This window comes from Anomaloglossus baeobatrachus, chromosome 9 (genome assembly GCF_048569485.1).
Source record: "Anomaloglossus baeobatrachus isolate aAnoBae1 chromosome 9, aAnoBae1.hap1, whole genome shotgun sequence".
Classification (NCBI taxonomy): Eukaryota; Metazoa; Chordata; class Amphibia; order Anura; family Aromobatidae; genus Anomaloglossus; species Anomaloglossus baeobatrachus.
The window spans coordinates 188416861-188444473 of record NC_134361.1 but is presented as its reverse complement, the minus strand read 5'-3'; the positions used below and the strand labels follow the sequence as shown (position 1 = coordinate 188444473).

The following is a 27613-nucleotide window of genomic DNA, read 5'->3' as shown; positions in this document are numbered from 1 at the left end:
CTCCGCCTACATGACTGAAACCAGAACGCTGCCAGGAGGATTAAAGTTAATTTCCTCCCGGCAGCGAGGTTGAATGTGCAAGAACTGGGCAGATTCCAAACGCTATTAACTTGCAGATTAACCCCATACCTGCTTTAATTTAATTTTTACACGTGACAGGTTCCCTTTAAATCCCCCATACACACTAGACTAGAGTCAGCCGAAGATATTATCGAGTTCGGATGACAGTCTATTGTGTAAGGCAGCATCAACCGACTGATGGTTGGGGGCGATGGCGATTGCGCATGTCCAGTTTCAGGCTGCCAATCAAATCCGCCGGCGGTTAATGCGTTAGTCGGCAGCTTTCTCAGAGAACACAGAATTAGGGATGATCGAATACTTCAAATATTCGCTTCACGAATATCCGACGAATAAGTTGCCGCTATGCGAATATTCAATGTGCAATGTAAGTCTATGGGAAGCCCGAAAAGTTCCGAATAGTTGGGTTTCCCATAGACGTACATTGCGCATCGAATATTCGCAAATAGTCGAATTGCGGTGACCTATTCGGCAAATATTCGCAATGCCGAATATTTGAGGTATTCGATCATCCCTACACAAAATCATTCGGCCCCAGCAAGAGCTCCTACATTTGGGAGAGTCGGCTGAGATGGTGGTCGGTCAAACAATTTAAGTATCGTTCAGCTGACAGCCTTCTAATGCGTACGCCCATACAAGCCGGCAAGCTATTTCACATTACCACGGCATTTCATTTTTTCCAATCAGCAGGATATTGATAATTTTACAACAGTCAATATTTTACATCCAGACAAAGACTGACGGCATTCCCACATTGTAGTCTGAACAGGTGCAAAACCGAACATCACATATAATTAAAAACAAAAAGACAGTTGCACTCTGAAATGCTAAAACATGCAAACCATGAATACAACACTATAGATATGCATTACTGCATAAGGAAATCTAGGAAAAATTGAGATATTTAGCATACAAAAATGGCCATTTCTATATCTGCCCAGTAGCCACGTCAAGGCATATCTCGTTACTGGGAACCTACACTAAACTGAAGCCTCTCTCTGGTTACTAACCTCCATATGTATGGGCAAGGAAGAACCTGCTACTGAAGGATAAAATCACCTGTGGCTAATGGGAGAGGGATGACTCTATAATCTAGAAAAAAAGACTGATGGCACTCCCAAAATGTAGTCTGAAGAGGTGCCAAACTAAACATGACATATAACAACAAAAAAGACAGTTGTACTCCGAAATGCTAAAGCATGCAAACCATGAATGTAAGAATATAGCTATGCATTACTGCTTAAGGAAATTGAGTAACAATTGAGATATTTAGCATACAAAAATGGCCATTTCTATATCTGCTCAGTAGCCACGTCAAGGCATATCTCGTTGCTGGGAACCTACAATAAACTGAAGCCTCTCTCTGGGGTATAAACCTCCATGTGTATGCTGCTACTGAAGAATAAAATCACCTGTGGCTAATGGGGGAGGGATGACTCCATAATCTAGACAAAAACACTGTCGGCACTCCCAAAATGCAGTCTGAACAGGTGCAAAACTAAACATGACATATAATAACAAAAAAGACAGGTGTACTCTGAAATGCTAAAGCATGCAAACAATGAATGTAAGAATATAAGAATATAAATATGCATGGCTGCTTAAGGAAATTTGGGAAAAATTGGGATATTTAGCATACAAAAATGGCCATTTCTATATCTGCTCAGTTGCCACGTCAAGGCATATTGCATATACTGGGTATCTACTCTAATGCCTCTCTCTGGGTTAAAAATCTCCTCTGTATGGGCAAGTAGCCTTGACGTGGCTACTGGGCAGATATATAAATGGCCATTTTTCTATCTAAAGTTTTCCTAGATTAGCAGTAATGTATGTTTATATGCTTTAGCATTTCATAGCGCAACTCTCTTTTTTGTTAATATTTTACATCCAAACAATTGTATTGAAAAGTCACATGGGATATGAAGCGGATACGTGTCCTTGGTCTATTGTACAATTGGGTTTATTCAGGTCCTTTATATTTTATATGACATTGCACTCATGCGCAGGTGAAACACAAGGATTCTAGTAGCAAATCGTAAAAAAATAATGTCCACGTGCATTTTCCAATATTTAAAACAAATAAAAATTAAGATTCCATCATTCATTTATTTTGCAAATATGAAGAACGCTCTAACAAGGAGTTAAAGCTTTCGAGCTAAAGACTGAATGTGATTTTTCTAAGGTAGGTTTTATCATAGGAGCGTGCATTGCATTTTAAGTCCCCTAAGGAAAGTGAAAGGGTTAAATGGCTATTAAAGTCTAGAGCAATCTTTGAAAGTGGCACATGCAATTATAAATATGGATAATTAGCAGCTCCAGCCAAGAATAAAATGTCACAATGTCACACAGATCTGTCACAGTCCGCTAATGAATGTAGTCACATATCTCCAGGCTTTCCTCCTTTTCGCGAGCCTGTTGCAAGTGACCAACCAGGGCAGGCGCGGAGGGGATACAGCTCACTCACTGCCGAGCAAGACTTCACACTACTTGATACTTGCCCACTTGGCACGACCACCCCACACCACTAATAACCAGACGCTACGCTCCGGTCTCTGCAGAAGAAATTAACACTCCGTCTTGTTCCTTTTTTGTTATCATATACATAAATCTTTAGGAAAAGTAAGAAAAAAATGTATATGAATATTGAAAATAAGAAAATAAGAGATGTATATTTTGAATATGATTTTCTTGTGATTATATAAATACATATACATTACAAAAAAATTATTCATATTCAAAATATTCATTCATAATATTTTTATTATATATACATATATATATATATATATATATATATATATATACACACACATATACATACATATATATATATATATATATATATATACACACATACATACATATATATACATACACATATCAAAAATAGTATAGTATAATTGTCCTGCACAAATTATGTATTGGGGGGTGTGTATATTCAGGGTGAGTCCCCAATATCTGAAAAGGATGTGATTTGTGTAATAAGAAGACTAAGAGCGCAGAGATTGAAATCCGTTGTTAAAGGAAGGCATTGATTCAGAGGCGAAATGAGTAAGCTTGTTTTATAGAATTGTACAAATACTTAGGAAGGATACCCTGGCATCTTCCCATTCTTCAGCCGTGCTACGATAATCCCAAGTCATAACTAGTGTTGAGCGGGCACTACCATGCTCGGGTGCTCAGTACTCGCAATTAGTGATGAGCGGGCACTACCATGCTCGGTTGCTCTGTATTCGTAACTAGTGATGAGCGGGCACTACCATGCTCGGGTGCTCTGCACTCGTAACTAGTGAGGAGCAGGCACTACCATGCTCGGGTGCTCAGTACTCGCAATTAGTGATGAGCGGGCACTACCATGCTCGGGTGCTCGGTACTCATAACTAGTGATGAGCGGGCACTACCATGCTCGGGTGCTCAGTACTCGCAATTAGTGATGACCGGGCACTACCATGCTCGGGTGCTCGATACTCATAACTAGTGATGAGCGGGCACTACCATGCTCGGGTGCTCAGTACTCGTAACTAGTGATGAGCGGGCACTACCATGCTCGGGTGCTCGGTACTCGTAACTAGTGATGAGTGGACACTACCATGCTCGGGTGCTCAGTACTTGTAACTAGTGATGAGTGGGCACTACCATGCTCAGGTGCTCGGTACTCATAACTAGTGATGAGTGATCACTACCATGCCCAGGTGCTTGGTACTGGTAACTAGTGATGAGCGGGCACTACCATGCTCAGGTGATCGCTACCTGTAACTAGTGATGAGCGGGCACTACCATGCTCGGGTGCTCGGTACTCATAACTAGTGATGAGCGGGCACTACCATGCTCAGGTGCTCGGTACTTGTAACTAGTGATGAGCGGGCACTACCATGCTCGGGTGCTCGCTATTCATAACTAGTGATGAGCGGGCATTACCATGCTCGGGTGCTCAGTACTTGTAACTAGTGATGAGCGAGCACTACAATGCTCGGGTGCTCAGTACTTGTATCTAGTGATGAGTGATCAGTACCATGCTCGGGTACTCGGTACTGGTAACTAGTGATGAGCGAGCACTACCATGCTCAGGTGCTCAGTACTCGTAACTAGTGATGAGCGAGCACTACCATGCTCAGGTGCTCAGTACTCGTAACTAGTGATGAGTGGGCACTACCATGCTCGGGTGCTCAGTACTCGTAACTAGTGATGAGCGGGCACTACCATGCTCTGGTGCTCGGTACTTGTAATAATCAGTTGGATGCTCAGATGGGTGCGACTCGAGCACCCAAGTATAATGGAAGTCAAGTCAATTGAAGACTCAAGCATTAGACCTAATTTTTATTGTCTTTATGAGAAGAAGTGTCTCAAAGGATCCTAATGGGCGTCTCGTTAGGCTGCTCTGCATGGAAGATTTCCCAGAAAAATGCTTGCGTGTCCCCCCATTGACTTTCTTTATACTCAGTAAACGGGCCGTTACAAGTACTGAGCACCTGAGCATGGTAGTGCCCGCTCGTCACTAGTTACGAGTACAGAACACCCGAGCATGGTAGTGCCCACTCATCACTAGTTACCAGTACAGAGCACCCGAGCATGGTAGTGCCCGCTCATCACTAGTTACAAGTACTGGGCACCCGAGCATGGTAGTGCCCACTCATCACTAGTTACGAGTACTGAGCACCCGAGCATGGTAGTGCACGCTCATCACTAGTTACGAGTACAGAGCACCCGAGCATGGTAGTGCCCACTCATCACTAGTTACGAGTACTGAGCACCCGAGCATGGTAGTGCCCGCTCATCACTAGTTACAAGTACTGAGCACCCGAGCATGGTAGTGCCCACTCATCACTAGTTACGAGTACTGAGCACCCGAGCATGGTAGTGCCCACTCATCACTAGTTACCAGTACAGAGCACCCGAGCATGGTAGTGCCCGCTCATCACTAGTTACAAGTACTGAGCACCCGAGCATGGTAGTGCCCACTCATCACTAGTTACGAGTACTGAGCACCCGAGCATGGTAGTGCACGCTGATCACTAGTTACAAGTACTGAGCATCCGAGCATGGTAGTGCCCACTCATCACTAGTTACGAGTACTGAGCACCCGAGCATGGTAGTGCCCGCTCATCACTAGTTACAAGTACTGAGCACCCGAGCATGGTAGTGCCCACTCATCACTAGTTACCAGTACAGAGCACCCGAGCATGGTAGTGCCCGCTCATCACTAGTTACAAGTACTGAGCACCCGAGCATGGTAGTGCCCACTCATCACTAGTTACGAGTACTGAGCACCCGAGCATGGTAGTGCACGCTCATCACTAGTTACAAGTACTGAGCATCCGAGCATGGTAGTGCCCACTCATCACTAGTTACGAGTACTGAGCACCCGAGCATGGTAGTGCCCGCTCATCACTAGTTACAAGTACTGAGCACCCGAGCATGGTAGTGCCCACTCATCACTAGTTACGAGTACTGAGCACCTGAGCATGGTAGTGCCCACTCATCACTAGTTACGAGTACTGAGCACCCGAGCATAGCAGTGCCCGCTCATCACTAGCCATAGCCCACTTTATCATATTCTTGATTTTTTTAAGAGGACCGATCACCAGTTCAAAAGTGGACAGTTTTTACTTTTCTTTTAGTCCCACTGCCCCTCCAGAGTGTTTACTTTTTTAAATCCACGGTACAGTTCCAGAAATAAGGACCTTTTAATTTACGGCTTGCTTTTCAGGTATCAATATCAATATCAAGAGGGCGGTGCTCAGAGGTAGTCATGCAGAGCAGCCTAAAGACACGCCCCTGAGGATCCTGTGAGCCACGCCTCTGTGTAAAGACAATAGGTCTAACTAAAAATGTCCATTTATTCAGCATCGTATGGCGGATTAAAAAAAAAAAAAGACATAATGAGAGAAGAAGGACAGAGAACAAAAACACGGCTACCGGTAATATTCACCTGGTGACAGATCCTCTTTAATGAGTCACTGACCTCCACCAGTGTAATGCTGGCCGTTGTCAGAGGTCACCATAACTTTTAGACTTCTGCTCAATATCGGAGTATGTTTCCATGTGATAAAATGTTGAGTATTCTCTACTACATTTTTTTTTTTTTTCTTCCTACCGGTGTTCTCGATAGGATCCAGCTCTGATTATTGAGTTTTTGCTACACTTTCTTAAGGTCTTTTCCTCTTTTTGGTGCTCCATTTTTTAATGGTGCAGAATTGCGGCACCTTTTTTTGGAGCTTTGGTTTGTTAGTGAGGCGAGCAGATCCTAGAACTATATTACATGTAGGGACAAAGCTGACTAGGCTGCGCTGCTGAACTCAAAGCAGTGAAGTGGTTAACACGGCACAGCGTGATACCATTACTACTCCCGTGTATCTGATACATTTAGAAGAGAGGAGTCGTGCTGCGCTGTGCAGTTCTGGTGACGTCTCATCACTAGGGGGCTGTCTACGATATCATGTATTGTACCGCAGCAATCTGACACGTAGTAGAAGCGGTGGACTCCTTTATTTCTTTCCGTAACAAGTAGTGTAAGGAGACACGGCAGATTGCAGGCCGCACTCTCCAGTCTCTACACTCCACTCCACATCCAAAGCTTGGAATCAGAAATGAGCAGAAGAGAGAAAAACGGTGGAAAGCGGATAAAGGCGTTCCGGCATTTTAAGAGTTTTTTAAAGGGAATGTTTATGATATTCAATGATGGAGGGCGACTTTCTTTTATTCTTATTACTGTACCCATGATCTGTGTCTGGGGATAAGCTACAATACCACCTATCAACAGAAGTGGCGCTCTTATTTTGGAAAGAATTTTTTTTTACATTTTTACATCTACCCAAAACATGAAAATTAGTGATGAGCGAGCACCATCATGCTTGGATCTTCAGTACTTGTAACAAGCAGTCAGAAGCTCGGATGGGCGCCACTCATTTACCGAGTATAATTGAAGTATATGGGCAACTTGAGCATGGTAGTGCCCGCTCATCACTAGTTACCAGTACTGAGCACCTGAGCATGGTAGTGCTCACTCATCACTAGTTACCAGTACTGAGCACCCGAGCATGGTAGTGCCCGCTCATCACTAGTTACGAGTACTGAGCACCTGAGCATGGTAGTGCCCGCTCATCACTAGTTACGAGTACTGAGCACCTGAGCATGGTAGTGCCCGCTCATCACTAGTTACGAGTACTGAGCACCTGAGCATGGTAGTGCTCGCTCATCTCTAGTTACCAGTACTGAGCACCTGAGCATGGTAGTGCCCGCTCATCACTAGTTACCAGTACTGAGCACCTGAGCATGGTAGTGCCCGCTCATCACTAGTTCCGAGTACCGAGCACCCGAGCATGGTAGTTGCCCGCTCATCACTAGTTACCAGTACTGAGCACCTGAGCATGGTAGTGCCCGCTCATCACTAGTTCCGAGTACCGAGCACCCGAGCATGGTAGTTGCCCGCTCATCACTAGTTACGAGTACTGAGCACCTGAGCATGGTAGTGCCCGCTCATCACTAGTTACGAGTACTGAGCACCTGAGCATGGTAGTGCTCGCTCATCTCTAGTTACCAGTACTGAGCACCTGAGCATGGTAGTGCCCGCTCATCACTAGTTACCAGTACTGAGCACCTGAGCATGGTAGTGCCCGCTCATCACTAGTTACGAGTACAGAGCACCCGAGCATGGTAGTGCCCGCTCATCACTAGTTACAAGTACTGAGCACCCGAGCATGGTAGTGCCCGCTCATCACTAGTTACGAGTACTGAGCACCTGAGCATGGTAGTGCCCGCTCATCACTAGTTACGAGTACAGAGCACCCGAGCATGGTAGTGCCCGCTCATCACTAGTTACAAGTACTGAGCACCTGAGCATGGTAGTGCCCGCTCATCACTAGTTACGAGTACAGAGCACCCGAACATGGTAGTGCTCACTCATCACAAGTGAAAACGAAGCCATAGGTCTTATTCAGACACTAGATTTTTACATACTTATTCACAAATAGAACATGCACCCATTATAGTTTATGGGATTGTTCATATGTCCAGATTTCCTTATGGTCCAAAGTGTATATACAAGAAAAAAAGTCATGTCCGTTATTGATCCAAGCTCCGGAGCTAACACGCCCATTCAGATTAATGTCATCATTGAGTCATCTGAGGGGTTTTTTTCACCTTTCAATGGGTAGGAGAAACTTGGAATGTTTTTTTCAGTATTCGAGAAAAACAGATGGTCCAAAAATGGATGAAAATCCCATCACAGTCTCGTTTTTTTTCTCTCATACACTCAAAACAAAATCTCTAACATAAGTATCGGTCGTTGCCATTATAAAACAGTGGGAATCTTACGAATTTTAGCAAGACTATGACCGAAAAAAATTAAAAAAATAAAGATAAATTATTATTTTTGAAAATCCTAAAGATTACTTTGGTTTAGCTTAGGTCTTAATTATTTATTGCATTTGTACTTTTTTTTTGTTTCTAGTTTTTATTGCTTTTCACCTTTTGTTAATTTGTGACTAATTCTTATTCTAATTTGCGCCTTTTTAAATTAGTCTATATTCCTCAGGTTTTTTTTCTCTTATGTTTCATCATTGTGGGTATTTTTATTTTTTCTAGCTTCCAGATGTGTTTTTTTTTTTGTACCTAATTTATCATTTGCAACTTTTCAAAAAGTTGTAAAGTTTGTCGCCAATGTACTCCAGTTGTCCTCTGCACCTCTAGGGTGATTTTACATCACTCAGATATGTTTTTGCAATGTTTGCTGCACCATTTCATGACAAGTGCAACCTTTTTTTTTTTTTTTTAGCTAAAAGAACGACAAAAAAGGTTGGGGACAAAAAATAAAGTCTTTGGTCAAAATTCAAAAATTGTATGAGCCTTTTTGAAGACTTTGGCTCAAAAAGAAGGCAACGAACACAAGACAAAAGAAAAGTGACAAATAATTAAAAATAAAATAACACCAATGATGAATTGGGCCATTGTCTTTTTTTTCCCCCTTCACTGGATAACTTATACATGTGCTTTGCTGGAAGACCCTATGAAATTATTTTCTCGGGAAGCTTTAGCAGCTCTATGAAAGTGGTCTGCTAATAACAACACATAGGATGTAATAGTCTCTAAAAATAATTATAGTAAGGAAAATACTATTACATTTATACTGGGTAACTTTAGGAGAGGTGATTGGGTGCGGGTATAATCAGGGTGCAAAGTTTTTCGTCAATGGAGTGATTTTATGTATGTTTGTGCAAAACAAAAAAACAACAACGAATACAAGACAAAAGATGAAAAGTGACTTAAAAACAAAGACAAAAAATAATGTCAATGATGAATCGGGCCATTGTCTTTTTTTTTTTTTGCTGGATAAGTGATATGTTTTCTTTGCTGGAAGGCCCTATGAAAATGATTTTCTCTGGAAGCTTTAGCACCTTGATTAAAGTTGCCGGATAATAATAACACATATAGGACATAAAAGTCTAGAACAATAATTATGGTAAGGAAACAATATTATATACAGTATTTACTGGGTAACGTTAGGAGAGGCAATTGGGTGCGGGTATAATCAGGGTGCAAAGTTTTTTTTGCCAATGGAGTGATTTTATGTAACTGAGATATCTTGGTACAAAAAAACAAAACAAAACTGCAACGAATACAAAAAAGTAACTTAAAAAAACAATTGCGATTGGGTGCGGGTATAATCAGGGTGGAAGGTTTTCCCCTGAGATATGTTGGTGCAAAACAAACTAAAAAGGCAATGAATACAAGACAAAAGAAGAAAAAAAGACTTAAAAAAAATAAATAAATAACGCCAATGATGAATCGGGCCATTGTCTTTTTTTTCCTACACTGGATAAATGATAATTGTTCTTTGTTGGAAGACCCAATGAAAATGATTCATCTCCGGAATCTTTAGCAGCCTGATGAAAATTGTCTCATAATAACAACATACTGTATACTGGATGTAATAGTCTCTAAGAATAATTATGGTAAGGAAATATTATTACATATTTACTGGGTAACTTTAGGAGAGGTGATTGGGTGCGGGTATAATCAGGGTGCAAAGTTTTTAGCCAATGGAGTGATTTTATGTTGGTGCAAAACAAAAAAAGGCAATGATTAAAATACAAGACAAGAAAAGGGACTTAAAAAATAAAATAAAAGTAACGCCAATGATGAATTGGGCCATTGTCTTTTTTTTTTGTCCTTCGCTGGATAAGTGATACTTGTTCTTTGTTGGAAGACCCCCTATGAAAATGATTTTCTCAGGAAGCTTTAGAAGCTTCATGAAAGTTGTCATGTTGGTGCAAAACAAAAAAACGACAACGAATACAATACAAAACAAAAAAAGTGACTTTAAAAACAAACATAAAAATAACGCCAATAATGAATCGGGCCATTGTCTTTTTTTTTTTCCCTTTGTTGGATAAGTGATACTTGTTCTTTGTTGGAAGACCCCCTATGAAAATGATTTTCTCAGGAAGCTTTAGAAGCTTCATGAAAGTTGTCATGTTGGTGCAAAACAAAAAAACGACAACGAATACAATACAAAACAAAAAAAGTGACTTTAAAAACAAACATAAAAATAACGCCAATAATGAATCGGGCCATTGTCTTTTTTTTTTTCCCCTTTGTTGGATAAGTGATACTTGTTCTTTATTGGAAGGCCCTATAAAAATGATTTTCACGGCTTGATGAAAGTGGTCTGATGATAGTAATAACACATAACTATAGTAAGAAAATAATATTTATGCTTTTCTTTCTCACATATTTACTGGGTGACTTTAGGAGAGGTGATTGGGTGCGGGTGTAATCAGGGTGCAAGTAGCGGAATAGAGCCCGTGCATTAATAGTCGTCACGCAGTAATTGGAAGGATACAGCCCGCTGATTATAGTGGAGCCCGCTGACCTGAGGACGGCCTGCTCAGAGCAGTTATCCTCGCTATGCTGGGCTTGATGCCTGGTGATGACTGGACACCTCGGCTGATACGCTTTGGCATGCTCCAAGAGTACAGCTGCACATTTACATATGCAATGACCTAGATTAGCATTCCCTATCACAACCCATCAGACCTAATTAAAGTAATGGAGCTTTCATACAGCCTAAAGTGGGAAAAGGGGCTGTGGAGCCATAGACGGGGCCCATGCCGGCTCGTGGCTTGTCAGGCTATAACAAGCCTCCTTCTCCTTGATTAAAACAATATATTCTGCGCATATAATTTCCCATCCTCCCCCGTCAGAAGAAACAGCAGAAAATACAGACTAATGTTCTTGGAAGATCTGGAGAATAAAAATCAAGAAAACCATAAAATCTAAACCACAAATTTAGTGTAAACTTGTCAAAGTTTATATATTAAAGGAAATCTGTAAGCAGGTTTGCGCTATGTAATCTGAGAAATGCATAATGTAGGGGCTGAGACCCTGATTCCAGTGATGTGTCACTTACTGAGCTGCTTAGTGTAGTTTTGATAAAAGATTTATCAGCAGGAGATTATCATTAGAGGACAAGTAATCCTGGTGCCAGGTAGTCCAAACCCGCTCCACCACTGATTGGCAGCTTTCAGTGTACACAGTAGCCAATCAGTGGTGTGGGCGGGATTATACAGAGATCAGCATTCAGAGAACTGGTAGATATGCAGCAGAGAAAACAGTTTAGATCAAAACTTCAGGAAGTAGCCCAGTAAGTGATACATCACTGGAATCAGGGTCTCTGCCCCTACATCTTGCTGATCTCAGATCATGGAGCAAAAACCTGGTGAGAAATTTCCTTTAACCCTGTTGTTCTGTTCGGACAAAATCATGTTACTCTTAGATCAGGGGATCAAAAAACTGGTGACAGAGTCGTATTAATGAGAACCTGTCACCAGGGTTTTCAGTTATAACCTGCAGCCACCACCAGTGAGCCCTTATATTTACAGCTTTCCAGAATACTGTATATAGGAGCCCAGACTGCTCTATTGAATGTATAAAAAACCCTTTTTATACTCATCTAGGGGTCGGTCCGGTCCAACGTGCGTCGCTGGTATCGGGTCCGGCGCCTCCTCTATCTTGTGCGATCACCGTCCTACTTCCTAGCTCTGTGTGCATGACATCATCCACACAGAGTCCGCCATTGTGCTTTTGCACATGCACACTTTGATCTGCCCGGCTGAGGGCAGAGCAAAGTACTCTAATGCACAGGTGCGTGGAAAGGTCAATGTACAGTAATCCACAGGTGCGAGGAAAGTCAAAGACCTCTCGACGGGGCAGATCAAAGTGTGCATGCGCAGGAGCACAATGTAGGATTCCGTATAGATCACCTAGGACGCGTCATTCACAAGGGGCTGGGAAAAAGGGCATAGCTGCATATATTGCAAGCTAAAAATAATTTTTGCAATTGGTCTTCATTCAAAATATTGCACGGTTTGAAAGCCTGATCCGAGTCCGACCAGTACCCGAGATTCATTCATTCATTCATTCATTCATTCATATTCTCTCCCTCTCTCCCTCCCCATTGATTTACATGGACGCGGATTCCGGATCGCATCCGGACTTCTGCGGCAACCCGATCCGGATCCGCCGGACCCGGATTATAACCGATCCGCTCAACTCTAGTTACAGACTCTTTTGTCAGAACGAGCTCACTGACAGATCCTCAGTTGAGTCATTCTACGCTCAGTGAAGGACAGTGAGACGCAGAGGTTATGGAAAGAATTTTTAATGAGAAAATTATTTTTTTTAGCCCTAAATAAATGAAAATTTTAATCTTTACACATATCTGTTACATATTACTTCAGCCTCCCCATTGACTTCTGCTGTAAAGTATTGCGCATCTGAAGAATGGCCAGGTCATTTTTTTTTTTTTTTTTTTTTAGCCTTCTTGGGCTTTTGGAAACATAATGTGTTTATAAAAACACTCGAAAGCCTAAAAATATGGACAATAAGACTTTTTTTTATTGATTAAGAAGATTCTGTTGAGTGTTTTTTCGGCACTTTTTCCGGCGTAGATTCGTTTGTGTCCCCCCAAAACTAGAGGAACGTTTGATTATTGGAATTATAGATTATATTAGAAACTGATCTTTGATATTCGCACTTATTTCCAGTAAGACGTTCACTTCTCACTTAAGACCAATTATAAGAAGTCTTAATATTTTGATATTACCCCATTTTCTTAAAAAACAAGGAGTTTGTACGACCGTTCACTAATCACCGAAAACCTGGCCCCTGTTAGATCCCTTCAATGCCATATTACAAAAGATTTTCAATTTTTTTTTTTCGTCTTATATGTGCTAGAAAGAAATCTGCAAGATTTAAAAGACACTGAAGAAAGCGATTGAACTCACTTGGCCATCGTGCTGATAGTCTTGTCCTTGGACTTTGCAGAGGGGACTGTTCTGATCTTCTAGGCAGTGATTTCCGTCCATGGCCACATTCCAGTTCACACATACAGTTTGATGTGACTGGGGGAGAAAAAAAAAGAAGAGAAAACAAGTCTTTAGCTTTTCGGAATCCTAAATTAAGAGTATAAGTTGTGTGAAGTGTCTAAGAATAACAACGCCCCGGTATGCTACAAGTCAACGTGAATTCCTAGAAGATCTGGACCTTCCGTAGACACGTCAGTTGTCGGGAGTTGCGGCATTTTGCAGGTAGTATCACCTACTATTAACAGGTATTGTACTTTGCTAAACTGGTTTCTCCGCATTCTCTCGGATTGCCTCAATGAGGATATCCTGAAGGGCTTTCCCGGCGCAAGCACAAACTGACGAGGATCATCACCAAGTGAAAAACAACATAATCCTTTACACCGAATCCAATGATCAAGTTGGAAAAAAAAACCCCAATAATTTCAGAAACGGGTTGTTGTTCAAATTTGGAGAGGAAAGGGTGAATAGACCGAGCAGTCGTAAAAAAAGAGGATCCATGTAGAAGGATTTTATTTGTTTACGCGTTTCCAAGCCTTATGGCTCCTTCCTCAGGAAAATCATATACATATTGTATACGATTGTCCTGAAGAAGAAGCCATAAGACTTTGAAACGCGCAAATAAAATCATTCCTTCTACATGGATTCTCTTTTCTGCGACAGCGCAATCTATTCACCCTTTTCTCACCAAATTTGAACTGTGCCGTTTTTACGCTCACAACCACATCAGGCGAGTCTACCCTTACAGCACAGTGCCGACAGTGTTTTAGGATAAAGCCTGCTTTACACGGTACGATCTATCGTGCAATTTCACGATCAATCGTACCCACCCCTGTCGTTTGTGCATCACGGGCAATTAGTTGCCTGTGGTGCACAAAATCCTTAACCCCCGTCACACGCACTTACCTGCTGTGCGGCGTCGCTGTGGGCAGCGAACATCCTCTTCCTGAAGGGGGAGGGACGTTCGGCGTCACAGCGACGTCACACAGCGGCCGGCCATAAGAAGAGGAGGGGTGAAGATGAGCGGGACGTAAACATCCCACCCACCTCCTTCCTTCCGCATAGCCGGCGGGTGCCGCGGGACGTAGGTAAGCTGCTGTTCATCGTTCCCGGGGTGTCACACGGAGCGGCGTGTGCTACCCCGGGAACGATGAGCAACCGGCGCCATTTTAATTAAACGAGATTATGAAACCGAGCGACGAGTACACGGCTCACGATTTGTGAGCGATACTGCGTCGCTCGGAGGTGTCACACAGCCCGACGTCGCAAGCGATGCCAGATGTGCGTCACAAAGACCGTGACCCCGACGATTTATCGCACGATAGATCGTCTCGTGTAAAACACCCTTAAGACCCTATTTGCGCTTACTGTCTTCCAGCATTTTTAACCATAAATGGGTTGTTAGTAGAGACGAGCGATTCGATTCATGCCGCATTGACCTGGGGTCCAGTCCGATGCTCCGCTGCAGCCGGTACTCACTAATGCTCCTGGAATCCTGGACACCACTAACTGGGCTCAGGACACCAAAACGTTGTGATCCGACAAAGGTCATGACATAACGTGAGCACGGGAGGAGGACAGAATGCCGCACCAAGTACTCCAGCCGCAGAAATGAAGACCAGCTGCCACAGGGTCCGGTCCACCATAGTAGCTGGTCTTCATTTCTGCGACTGGATTCCTTGGCGCGACTAACCAAACTGAATCTCTTGTGGCAATTGTTTTTTCGTAGAAGGATTTGCCCAGGGCATAGATCTGCCGTTCTTCTTCACAGCTCATATAGGAAGGTACTGACCAGGGAACATGTATTTAAAATGACTAGGATTAGAAAGTCCCGACAACTCCGGGGACAAGTCCTGTTTACTTCACTCACTACAGTGATTGATGCCTTCTCTACAGATACATGGACGAAAGAAAATTGTCACTCTGTATGGGAAGCCTTCACATGGGCCGGAACGACTATATACAAGTTGATTGGAGCTACTTTACTGGTCTGTTTACACAGCGCTGACGAGTGTTGATGAGATCAGGAGAAATGTTGACCAGTGTGTTTTGTCCCCATACTGTTATCCCCAGCGCAAACTGCCCTGTGATGATTTTTATGTTGTCATAAATGACCCATTTGACCGAATTAAGAGTGATTTGCTTGTTCATCAGTAAATCGACGGCTTCATCCACTATATAGTAGCCGTGGCTGGGTACCATATATACCGCACATCTACCCCACACATCCACCTCACACATCCAACCCTCATGTACTCCACATTCACCCCCCCATCTACCTCACATCTACTCCACATCCAGATCTACTCCACATCCACTCCACATCTACCCAACATCATGTTGCCATAAATGACATAATTGACCGAAATAAAAGTGATTTGCTTGTTCATCAGTAAATCGACGGCGTGCCACCCTACTAAATAGTACATAAGTGGGACTCTCAGTGAACAGCATGGCTCCATCCACTGTATAGTAGCCATAGCTGGGTACCACATCTAACGCATATTTACCCACATCTACTCCAAATCCACCACCATCTACTCCAAATCCACCACCATCTACTCCAAATCCACCACCATCTACTGCCATCTACCTCACATCTACTTCACATCCAAATCTACTCCACATCCACCCTCCACCTATTCCACATCCACCCTAAACCTACTCCACATCCACCCTAAATCTACTCCACATCCACCCATAAACCTACTCCACATCCACCCATAAACCTACTCCACATCCACCCTAAACCTACTCCACATCCACCCATAAACCTACTCCACATCCACCCATAAACCTACTCCACATCCACCCGTAAACCTACTCCACATCCACCCGTAAACCTACTCCACATCCACCCGTAAACCTACTCCACATCCACCCGTAAACCTACTCCCCATCCACCCGTAAACCAACTCCCCATCCACCCGTAAACCTACTCCACATCCACCCGTAAACCTACTCCACATCCACCCGTAAACCTACTCCACATCCACCCGTAAACCTACTCCACATCCACCCGTAAACCTACTCCACATCCACTCCACATCCACCGCCCCATCTACTCCACATCCACCTCCCCATCTACTCCACATCCACCCCCCCATCTACTCCACATCCACCTCCCCATCTACTCCACATCCACCTCCCCATCTACTCCACATCCACCTCCCCATCTACTCCACATCCACCCCCCCATCTACTCCACATCCACCCCCCCATCTACTCCACATCCACCCCCCATCTACTCCACATCCACCCCCCATCTACCCCACATCCACCCCCCCATCTACCTTACATTCACCCCCATCTACTCCACATCCACCCCCCATCTACTCCACATCCACCTCCCCATCTACTCCACATCCACCCCCCATCTACCCCACATCCACCCCCCCATCAACCCCACATCCACCCCCCATCTACCTTACATTCACCCCCATCTACTCCACATCCACCCCCCATCTACTCCACATCCACCTCCCCATCTACTCCACATCCACCTCCCCATCTACTCCACATCCACCCCCCATCTACTCCACAATCATCCCCCATCTACTCCACAATCATCCCCCATCTACTCCACATTCACCCCCATCTACTCCACATCCACCTCCCCATCTACTCCACATCCACCCCCCATCTACCCCACATCCACCCCCCCATCTACCTTAGATTCACCCCCATCTACTCCACATCCACCCCCCATCTACTCCACATCCACCCCCTATCTACTCCACATCCACCCCCCCATTTACTCCACATCCACCCCCCATCTACCCCACATCCACCCCCCTATCAACCCCACATCCACCCCCCCATCTACCTTACATTCACCCCCATCTACTCCACATCCACCCCCCATCTACTCCACATCCACCCCCCATCTACTCCACAATCATCCCCCATCTACTCCACATTCACCCCCATCTACTCCACATCCACCCCACACCTACTCCACATCCACCCCACATCTACTCCACATCCACCCCACATCTACTCTACATCCAACCCCATCTACTCCACATCCAACCCCATCTACTCCCCATTCACCCCATCTACTCCCCATTCACCCCCATCTACTCCCCATTCACCCCCATCTACTCCCCATTCACCCCCATCTACTCCCCATTCACCCCCATCTACTCCACATCCACCCCCCACCTACTCCACATCCACCCCCCACATCCACACCCCACCTACTCCACATCCACACCCCACCTACTCCACATCCACACCCCACCTACTCCATATCCACCCCCCACCTACTCCACATCCACCCCCCACCTACTTCACATCCACCCCCACCTACTTCACATCCACCCCCCACCTACTCCACATCCACCCCCCACCTACTCCACATCCAACCCCATCTACTCCACATCCACTCCACACATCTACCCAACATCTACTCCATATTCACCCCACATCTACCCAACATATATTCCACATCTAGTCCACATGCACCCCACATGCACCCCTATTCTATCATTCGTATAGGTGTTTTACCTGGCCACTAAACAGCCAACCGCCACAACTTCTAACATCTGTCCGTCATTGGCAACGAAAACAGCTGTTCGGCAGGGGTGCCAGCGCCGGACCCCCAACAATCTGATATTGATGACCTGTCCACAAGATAGGTCTCCAATATAAAAACAGTGGAACATTCCTTAACATTGGACACAATCCTTATGGAGCAAAGAACCATACCGTTGCCTAGAATTTTCAAGACATGAACATACGATATTGTACGCCTCTTACTTTACACTGCAGCATTAACCTGGTGACTACATTTTCTTCCACTTGTAACAGGCGACAACATGATTACATTTTTCTCTACTCTAAATCTGTATATTTTAGCAGGGCCGTTAATCGCCTTAGCAGAGAGAAATTAACATACAAAAGTGCAAATGTGCATTGAAAACAAAATCTTTGTGAACCCCGATACGTTCGGCGGGTCCAAGTTGAAAAGGAAAATTCAAGAGGAACCGCTAATCAACTATTGTATTTTTTTGCTTAAGAATGAAATAAAAAAAACACTTTTTAAAGAATTAAAAATAAATAAATCATTTTTCAATGGTGGATGCAGGATAGACAATGTTTTTTTTTTCAGACTATGGTAAACATTCATGAAAATGTCACTCTGATATTTACTTTGAAAGTTTTTCCTTTGAACGTCGAAGAGCAAAAAGAAAAAAAAAAAAAACAAGTGCAGGTAACAATACAAAACCTTTTTATCAACAACTGGTATAAAAATAGAAAAAGTAAATATATCTTCTCACGAAAAAACAAACATTCCTCTAGTCACCCATATACACTGTGCTAATATTATATACACACAGGTGTATATTAATGCAGACGAGCACTAAAAAACCTTCGGTACAGAAAGATCATTTTGACTAAGTTCTAAAGGCAAAGAAAAGGATTAAAGGGAATCTGTCAGCAGGTTTTTGCTATGTAATCTGACAGCAGCATAGTGTAGGGGCTGAAACTCTGATTCCAGTGATGTGTCACTTAGTTTACTGGGTGCAGCAGTTGTGATGTAATCACAGTTTTCTCTGCTGGATATCTAGCAGAGCTCTGAATGCTGAGCTCTGTATAACTTCGCCCACACCACTAATAGGCAGCTTTCTGGGTATAACCCTCGCCTACACCACTGATTGGCGGCAGCTTTCTGTGTATAACCCCACCTACACCACTGATTGGCAGCTTTCTGTGTGTGATCTTTCCACAACCACTGATTGCCAGCTTTCTGTATATAACCCCACCCACACCAGTGATTGACAGCATTCTGTACACTGTATATTGACAGAAAGCTGCTGATCAGCGGTGTGGGTGGGGTTATACACAGAAAGCTGCTGATCAGCAGTGTGGGGGGGTTATATACATAAAGCTGCTGATCAGCAGTGTGGGGGGTCATACACAGAAATCTGCTGATCAGTAGGGTTATACACAGAAAGCTGCTGATCAGTGGTGTGGGTGGGGTTATACACAGAAATCTGCTGATCAGTAGGGTTATACACAGAAAGCTGCTGATCAGTGGTGTGGGTGGGGTTATACACAGAAATCTGCTGATCAGTAGGGTTATACACAGAAAGCTGCTGATCAGTGGTGTGGGTGGGGTTATACACAGAAATCTGCTGATCAGTAGGGTTATACACAGAAAGCTGCTGATCAGTGGTGTGGGTGGGGTTATACACAGAAATCTGCTGATCAGTAGGGTTATACACAGAAAGCTGCTAATCAGCGGTGTGGGTGGGGTTATACACAGAAAGCTGCTGATCAGCAGTGTGGGGGGTTATACACAGAAAGCTGCTGATCAGCGGTGTGGGTGGGGTTATACACAGAAAGCTGCTGATCAGCGGTGTGGGTGGGATTATACACAGAAATCTGCTGATCAGCGGTGTGGGTGGGATTATACACAGAAATCTGCTGATCAGCGGTGTGGGTGGGATTATACACAGAAAGCTGCTGATCAGCGGTGTGGGCAGAGTTATATACACAAAGCTGCTGCTCAGTGGTGTGGGAAGGGTTGGACTAGGAGGCACGATATACCTAGTCCTGTAGGATAATCTCCTGCTAATAAAACACTGATTTTATTGAAACAGGAGCACACAGCTCGGTAAGTGACACATCGCTGGAATCAAGGTTTCATCCCCTATATCATGCTATTCTTGCATTACATAGCAAAAACCTGCTGATACGTTCCCTTTAATTTTGTCATACCTTTAACCACCAAGTCTCTGTTCACACAAGCACTATATAGCGTATGGTGTTTTAGCAGAATACAAAAGTTACTGTATGAAAAGTGTCTAAAAGTTTTTGGTGTGAAGTTAAGACTCCCAAGAGGTTACGTAAGGAAAAAAAATAGTATATAACATGTTGAGTAAGATGTGCTAAATCTATTACACTGCGCAGAACTGTGATAAATTTGGCGCATTGTCTGCCCGGTCTCATTTTCAGCTTTCTACATTTAAGAATGTAATGAGTCTTCCAGGACATACGCACTACTATGATTCACGCTGCCCTCACTGATCGTGAATGGCTGCACTTCCTTAAAGTGTACACACCCTAATTTACAGTAGTCTTCTGGAGTCTTTTATTCAAAGATCAACTAGATGTGACACAAAAACTTTCCAAATTGGACATAATTTCACACAAAACCCCAAAATTGGGCCGGACAAAATTATTGGCACCCTCAACTTAATATTTGGTTGCCCACCCTTTGGAATAAATAACTGCAATCAAATCTCTCCCTATAACCATCAACAAGCTTCTTACTCCTCTCCCTTGGAATTTCGGACTCTTCCTTATAAACTGCTCCAGGTCTCTCATATTTGAAGACGTCTTCTCTTCTCCCAACGGCAATTTTAAGATTTCTCAATGGTATTTAGATCCGGACTCATTGCTGCCACATCAGAACTCTCCAGTGCTTGTTTCCATTAATTTCTGGAGGCTTCTTGAAGTATGTTTGGGGTCATTGTTCTGTTGGAAGACCCATGACTTAGACGCAGACCCAGCTTTCTGACACTGGGCACTACATTGCCACCCAAAATCCTTTGGTAATCTTCAGATTTCATGGTGCCTTGCATAAAGTCAAGGCACCCAGCGCCAGAGGCAGCAAAACAACCCAAATACATCTTTGAACCTCCACCATATGTGACTGTAGGTCCTGTGTTCTTTTCTTTGTAGGCCTCATTCCATTTTTGGTAAACCGTAGAATGATGTGCTTTACCAAAAAGCTTTATCTTGGTCTCATCTGTCCACAAGACGCTTTCCCAGAAGGATTTTGGTTACTCAAGTATATTTTGGCAAACTATTCTCTAGCTTTTTTATGTCTCTGTGTCAGCAGTGGGGTCCTCCTAGGTCTCCTCCATAGCATTTCATTAAAATGTGGCAGAGAGTTTGCGCTGACACTGATGCACCCTGAGCCTAGAGGACAGCTTGAATTTCTTTGGAACTTGATTGTGGCTGCTTATATACCATCTGGACTATACAGTGTTGCAACCTTTCATCATTTTTCTTTGTCATCTACGTCCATGGAGATTATCTACAGTGCCATGGGTGGTAAATGTCATGATTATGTTGCACACTGAAGACAAAGGAACATCAATATGGGGTGCTTCACACACAGCGAGCTCGCTGCCGAGATCGCTGCTGAGTCACGCTTTTTGTGACGCAGCAGTGACCTCATTAGCGATCTCGCTGTGTGTGACAATGAGCAGCGATCTGGCCCCTGCTGCGAGATCGCTGCTCGTTACACACAGCCCTGGTTCGTTTTCTTCAAAGCCGCTCTCCTGCTGTGACACACAGATCGCTGTGTGTGACAGCAAGAGAGCGACAAATGAAGCGAGCAGGGAGCAGGAGCCGGCGTCTGACAGCTGAGGTAAGCTGTATCCAAGATAAACATCGGGTAACCAAGGTGGTTACCCGATATTTACCTTAGTTACCAGCCTCTGCAGCTCTCACTCTGCCTGTGCTGCCGGCTCCGGCTCTCTGCACATGTAGCTGCTGTACACATCGGGTTAATTAACCCGATGTGTACAGCAGCTAGGAGAGCAAGGAGCCAGCGCTAAGCAGTGTGCGCGGCTCCCTGCTCTCTGCACATGTAGCTGCATTACACATCGGGTTAATTAACCCGATGTGTACTGTAGCTAGGAGAGCAAGGAGCCAGCGCTCAGTGTGCGCGGCTCCCTGCTCACACTGGTAACTAATGTAAACATCGGGTAACCATACCCGATGTTTACCTTAGTTACCAGTCTCCGCAGCTTCCAGACGGCGGCTCCGTGCAAGCGCAGCGTCGCTTGCACGTCGCTGCTGGCTGGGGGCTGTTCACTGGTCGCTGGTGAGATCTGCCTGTTTGACAGCTCACCAGCGACCATGTAGCGATGCAGCAGCGATCCTGACCAGGTCAGATCGCTGGTCGGAACGCTGCTGCATCGCTAAGTGTGAAGGTACCCTATCTCTGGAGATGGACTTGTAATCTTGCCTTAAGACAGTTCTCTTCATTATGTTGCGCACTGAAGACAAAAGAATATCAATATATCTGGAGATAGACTTGTAATCTTGAGATTCTTCATATCTTTAACATTTTTGGTTCTCAAGTGTTAAGACAGTTCTTTTCTCCTCTTTCTGCTCTTTATGCTTAATGTGGCACACACAGACACACAATGAAAAGATTCAGTCAACTTCTCCCCTTTTTATCTGGTTGCAGAAGTGATTTTCATATTGCCCACACCTGCTACTTGCCACAAGAGAGTTTGAATGAGCATCACATGCTTCTTGAAACAAAGATGTATACCCACAATTTTGGAAAGGTGCCAACACTTTTGTTGTTTTGTGTGAAATTATGTTCTATTTGCCTTTTGTCTGCAGTTTTTCTGTGTTGTTCCAATACACAAAGGAAAAAGATATATATATATAAAAATATATATATATATATATATATATATATATATATATATATATATATAAAAAAAACAAAATGTGCAATTGCAATAATTTTCTGGGAGAGGAGTTTCCTTTTCTAGAACAATTTCAAGGGTGCCAACACTTTCAGCCATGACTATCATTCTTCCCCTCACACAGCAGATACTACATTTCAAATCCAAGGTCTTTATACACATTCAGCCTATAATTGCATGATTTTCAAGTCATTTTGGCTATATCGCTCAATGTTGCTGTCTCAGCAGGGTGGAAGTAAAGGACTGAAGGATTTTCCAATTCTAACCCCTATTAAAATAAAGTATGCAGTCAAAGTGAATGAATCTTATCCCAGCATTGCGCATTATATCTACATCCTAAGTTAAAAACTCAGATTTACACACTGAAGTATTTAGTCTCTGTACCCACACAGCATATTATTTCTTTCAAGTTATTTTCTCTAAAAACGCTCAATATTGTATTCTCAGCAGGGTGGGAGTAAAAGGACTGAAGAAAGTATTTTCTTATGTTAACCTATATTAAAATAAACAGAGTGTGCTGTCTGAAAGTGAATGAATCACACCAGCATTGAGTATTCATTTTTTTTTTATTCTAAGTTAGAAACTGGATGTCATGGTTGACAGACAGTGCTGCGGTGTCCAGCTGTAGAAGGTCGCAATGTTTGGCTGCACAAACTGCTCTCTGACTTTCTATTCTTGGGGTACCATCTCACTAAACGACATACCAGCGATTCCAACCACGATATGAACTGGTCAGGATCGCTGGTGCATTGCCACATGGTCACTGGTGAGCTGTCAATCGGGCAGATCTTACCAGCGACCAGCCACCAGCGACCCTGCGCTTGGTAACCAGGGTAAATAACAAGTAATTAAGCAAAGCACTTTGCTTAGTTACCCGATATTTACCCTGGTTACCAGCGTACACCGCATAGTGCTGACTCCCTGCACACGTACCTAGTGTACACATCGGGTTACTAAGCAAAGCGCTTTGCTTAGTTACCCGATATTTACCCTGGTTACCAGCGTACACCGCTTACAGGCTGCCCACGCTGGCTCCTTGTATATGTAGCTAGGGTACACATCGGGTTACTAAGCAAAGCGCTTTGCTTAGTTACCTGATATTTACCCTGACTACATGTGCAGGGAGCCAGCGCAGGCATCCTGTAAGCGATGTACGCTGGTAACCAGGGCAAATATCGGGAAACCAAACAAAACGCTTTTCTTAGTTACCCGATATTTACCCTAGTTACTAGCGTACGCTGCTTACACAGAGTCGGTGCTCGTTGGTCTCCCGCCGTCAAACACGCCGATGTGTGTTGCACAGCGGGAGACCATCAAGCAAAAAATGAACCAGCACTGTGTGTAACGAGCAGCGATCTCACAGCAGGGGCCAGGTCGCTGCTTAGTGTCACACACAGCGAGATCGCTGATGAGGTCACTGGTACATCCCAAAACCTGTGACTCAGCAGCGATCTCGCTGTGGGAGAAGTACCCCCCTTACTGTTGTGGTGTAAATAGTATCCTATGTATCTTCTCTGCTTGGGGTTAATCCCTTTCCTTTTAGGACCCCATGAGTATCCTCATCCTTCAGTTGTTAATCATCATCACTTCCCCTTGTGTCCTTAAATACCTACATTTCCCCATGGTGTTTGCTGGTGATAGAGTTACATTCCTATACAGGCCTTGAATGCAAGCAGTCAGCTTTTATTCATTGGAAGAAACTGTTGCATTTTGTGGTGCGTTTTTTTTTGCCATGCATTTTCTTGGAATGGGTGGAATGGCTAACAAATGCAGGAAAAAAATGCACCAATAATTGATATGCTGCAGATTTTTTTTCTGAACCCAAAACTGCAAGGAAAAAATAGGCATCGTGTGCACAGCACTTGAGAATTCTCATTGACTTTGCTGGCAAAAGGTTAAACATGCAGATTTGGGCCACAAATGGCATAAAAAATGCATCAAAAACTGCACCGTGAGCACAAGGCTTTACTATAAAGATCATGCCAGACAATGGATCTTATGATATATGCACCTGGGGAAAGATGCCGCCTGCACTAGATCTTGGGCAGGAGAGGCTGAAAAGAAGAGTGCACTGTCAATCATTGACAGGAGGCAGGCAGAGGGCCGTGAGAATAAGGAAGAGAGGCAGCTGAGCAGTAAGTGCAGCGCTCGCTCACTGCACTTGTGCCTCATTTGCATAACAGTTCAACAATTTATTTTTCTACTAGACTTGACACTAATCCAATAGAAATGAATTGGAGTGAGTTCATGGGAGAAAATCCACCAACATTAAAGAGTTGAAGCTGTTTTATAGAGAGTAATGAGCTAAAATTCCTCCTTGACGATACAACAATTACGTGAAGATGCAAATTTATGGTAGTTAAAAGTCAACTTAATGCAAAAAAGTCAAATTCTAAAAAGTTCACAAACTTTCAAGCACCATTGTATATCTATGCTTTTAACATCAAGTGGCCTGGCACGGGGAGCTACTTCCAGCTACGACATCCTCAGAGATTGCGGCTACATGTCCCTAAACACTTCCAGACAGACACGTGATCCAGCATTGCTTAAATGTAATTCATCCCCCAAGTAAACATGACACACGGCATGTAACATCTCCTCCTTTATGAGTCGGAGCTACATCACAGACACAACAAGCAGGACCGTGCACAACATTAGGAAACGACAGCTTACTGCCAAGAACCAACACTTCAGAGAAAAGCATTAGCACACATCGGATTGCAAAACAGAAAAAGAATTAGGATTTCAGCTGCCGTATACTTCAACGTCTGCTCGAGAAGTCAATTCAAGCAGATTCAGCCATGCATGGGTAAAGGTGGACAGCTCTACTACCGGGAAAGGTCCAGTCAGACCACGTCCAACTATAAATCTGAGAGCAAATAATGAGCAAGGGGGTAAAGAGGTCTGATGACACCATGGATGGTCCGGATGGTACATATGAAAGATATGTCCTCAGACATTATGATTAATATATATGTACATGAGGATACGCGATTGTTGGATTTATTCTGATTGCTAGGCTTTAAAGTTTGGTGTCAACTACGTCATGAAATTTGTTCTGACCTTCTCTGGAATGATATTGGCTCAGCTTGACTTAAATATGTTACATTCTTGCTATGGTGCTGTCCATTTTTCCTGGCAGATACAATACTCTCCCCTCCACCACTGCCCACGGTAGAGTAGGTGTGGATTGATTCACCACTGGATGGAAGTCCTGATGTTGCACAACTGTCCCAGATCCTGACTTTGCTACCCACTTCTCCACTGAGCTCTGCTGTGCTCCACGTCAGCTTTGCAAGTGGCCTGGTGTGCTCCCATACGATCGCCTGCCTGGGCCTATATAATGCTTCCTAAGATAGCAACCTGTGTCTTGGTATTAAGACTTTTAGTGTTCCTGACCATCTGCAGCCTTCAGTGCTTCTCCTACCTGCTTCACAATCTCCTGTCCAAGCGCAGCCTCCAGTGCTTCTACTATCTACTTCACAGCCTGCTGTCCGGCTGCAGCCTCCGGTGCTTCCACTACCTGCTTGCCGCTCTCATGTCATGTGCGGCTTCTAGTTCTTCTGCTACTTGCATCCCAGACTTCTATCTCCAGTGTTTCTACTACTTGCTTCCAGGTCTCCTGTCTACCTGTGGCTTCCAATGCTTCTACTACCTGCTTCCCAGTCTCAAGTCCACGTGCGGTTTCTAGTGCTTCTACTACTTGCACCCCAGAGTCCTATCTCCAGTGCTTCTACTACCTGCTTCCCGGTCACCTCTCGACCTGCGGCCTCCAGTGTTTCTACTAACTGCTTCCAGATCCCTGTCAGCCTGTGGTGTCCAGTGCTTCCACTACCTGCTTCCCGGTCTCATGTCCGCGTGCGGCCTCTAGTGCTTCTACTACTTGCATTCCAGACTCCTGTCTCCAGTGCTTCTACTACCTTTTTTCCAGTCTTTGTCAGCCTGCGGCCTCCAGTGCTTCTACTTCCTGCTTCCCAGTCACCTCTTTACCTGCGGGCTCCAGTGCTTCTACTACTGGTTTCCCAGTCTCCTCCTTACCTGCAGTCTCCAGTATTGCTACTACTTGCTTCCGGATCTCTGTCAGCCTGTGGTCTCCAGTACTTCTACTACCTGATTCCCAGTCTGCTGTCCAGCTGCGGCCTCCAGTGCTCCTACTACCTGCTTTCCATCTCCTGTCTGCCTGTGGTTTCCAGTGCTTCTACTACCTGCTTCCCGGTCCCCTGTCCTCCTGTGGTCTCCAGTGCTTGTGTTACCTGCTTCCCAGTCTCCTGTCTGCCTGGTCTACAGTGTTTCTGCTACCTGCTTCGTGTTCTCGGTCAGCCTGCAGCTTTTACTACCTACTTCCAGGCTCCTGTCTGCCTGTGGCCTCCCTTGCTTCTACACCCCATTTCCAGGATGTCTCACCCGTCTTCTGCCCCGACGTCCATGTTCCCCCCAGATCCTTGGGCTTGAAGGATCCACCACACCAGGTGACCTGAAAGTCCTAAGAATCGTTTCCTCTCTCCCAACATGCACTACTCTTGTTTTAATTAACAATAGTGGCGAAACATCCTAATTGATGCAAAGGCAGTCTAATCAGATGAAGAGAGTCACGGAAACCTTGAGGTAGGTTCTCAGGGCTCCTGTACAGTGACCAGAAATTGACCTAGCCACCATACCAGGGTCTCAGAACCCTAGGAGTATAGAAAATATATCTGTACTAAGCTTTGG

At 44.2% G+C, this 27613-nt stretch overlaps 1 protein-coding gene across 1 annotated transcript in view; it reads right to left on the bottom strand.

Moving 5' to 3' along the window:
• NEK6 (NIMA related kinase 6) overlaps nt 1-27613 on the bottom strand; it is a 258576-nt gene that overhangs the window by 87336 nt on the left and 143627 nt on the right. The window contains exon 3 of the mRNA XM_075322826.1: nt 13362-13478. Within this exon, the coding sequence (XP_075178941.1) occupies nt 13362-13442 (81 nt within the window). The 5' untranslated portion in view covers nt 13443-13478. The remainder of the gene's footprint in view (nt 1-13361; nt 13479-27613) is intronic.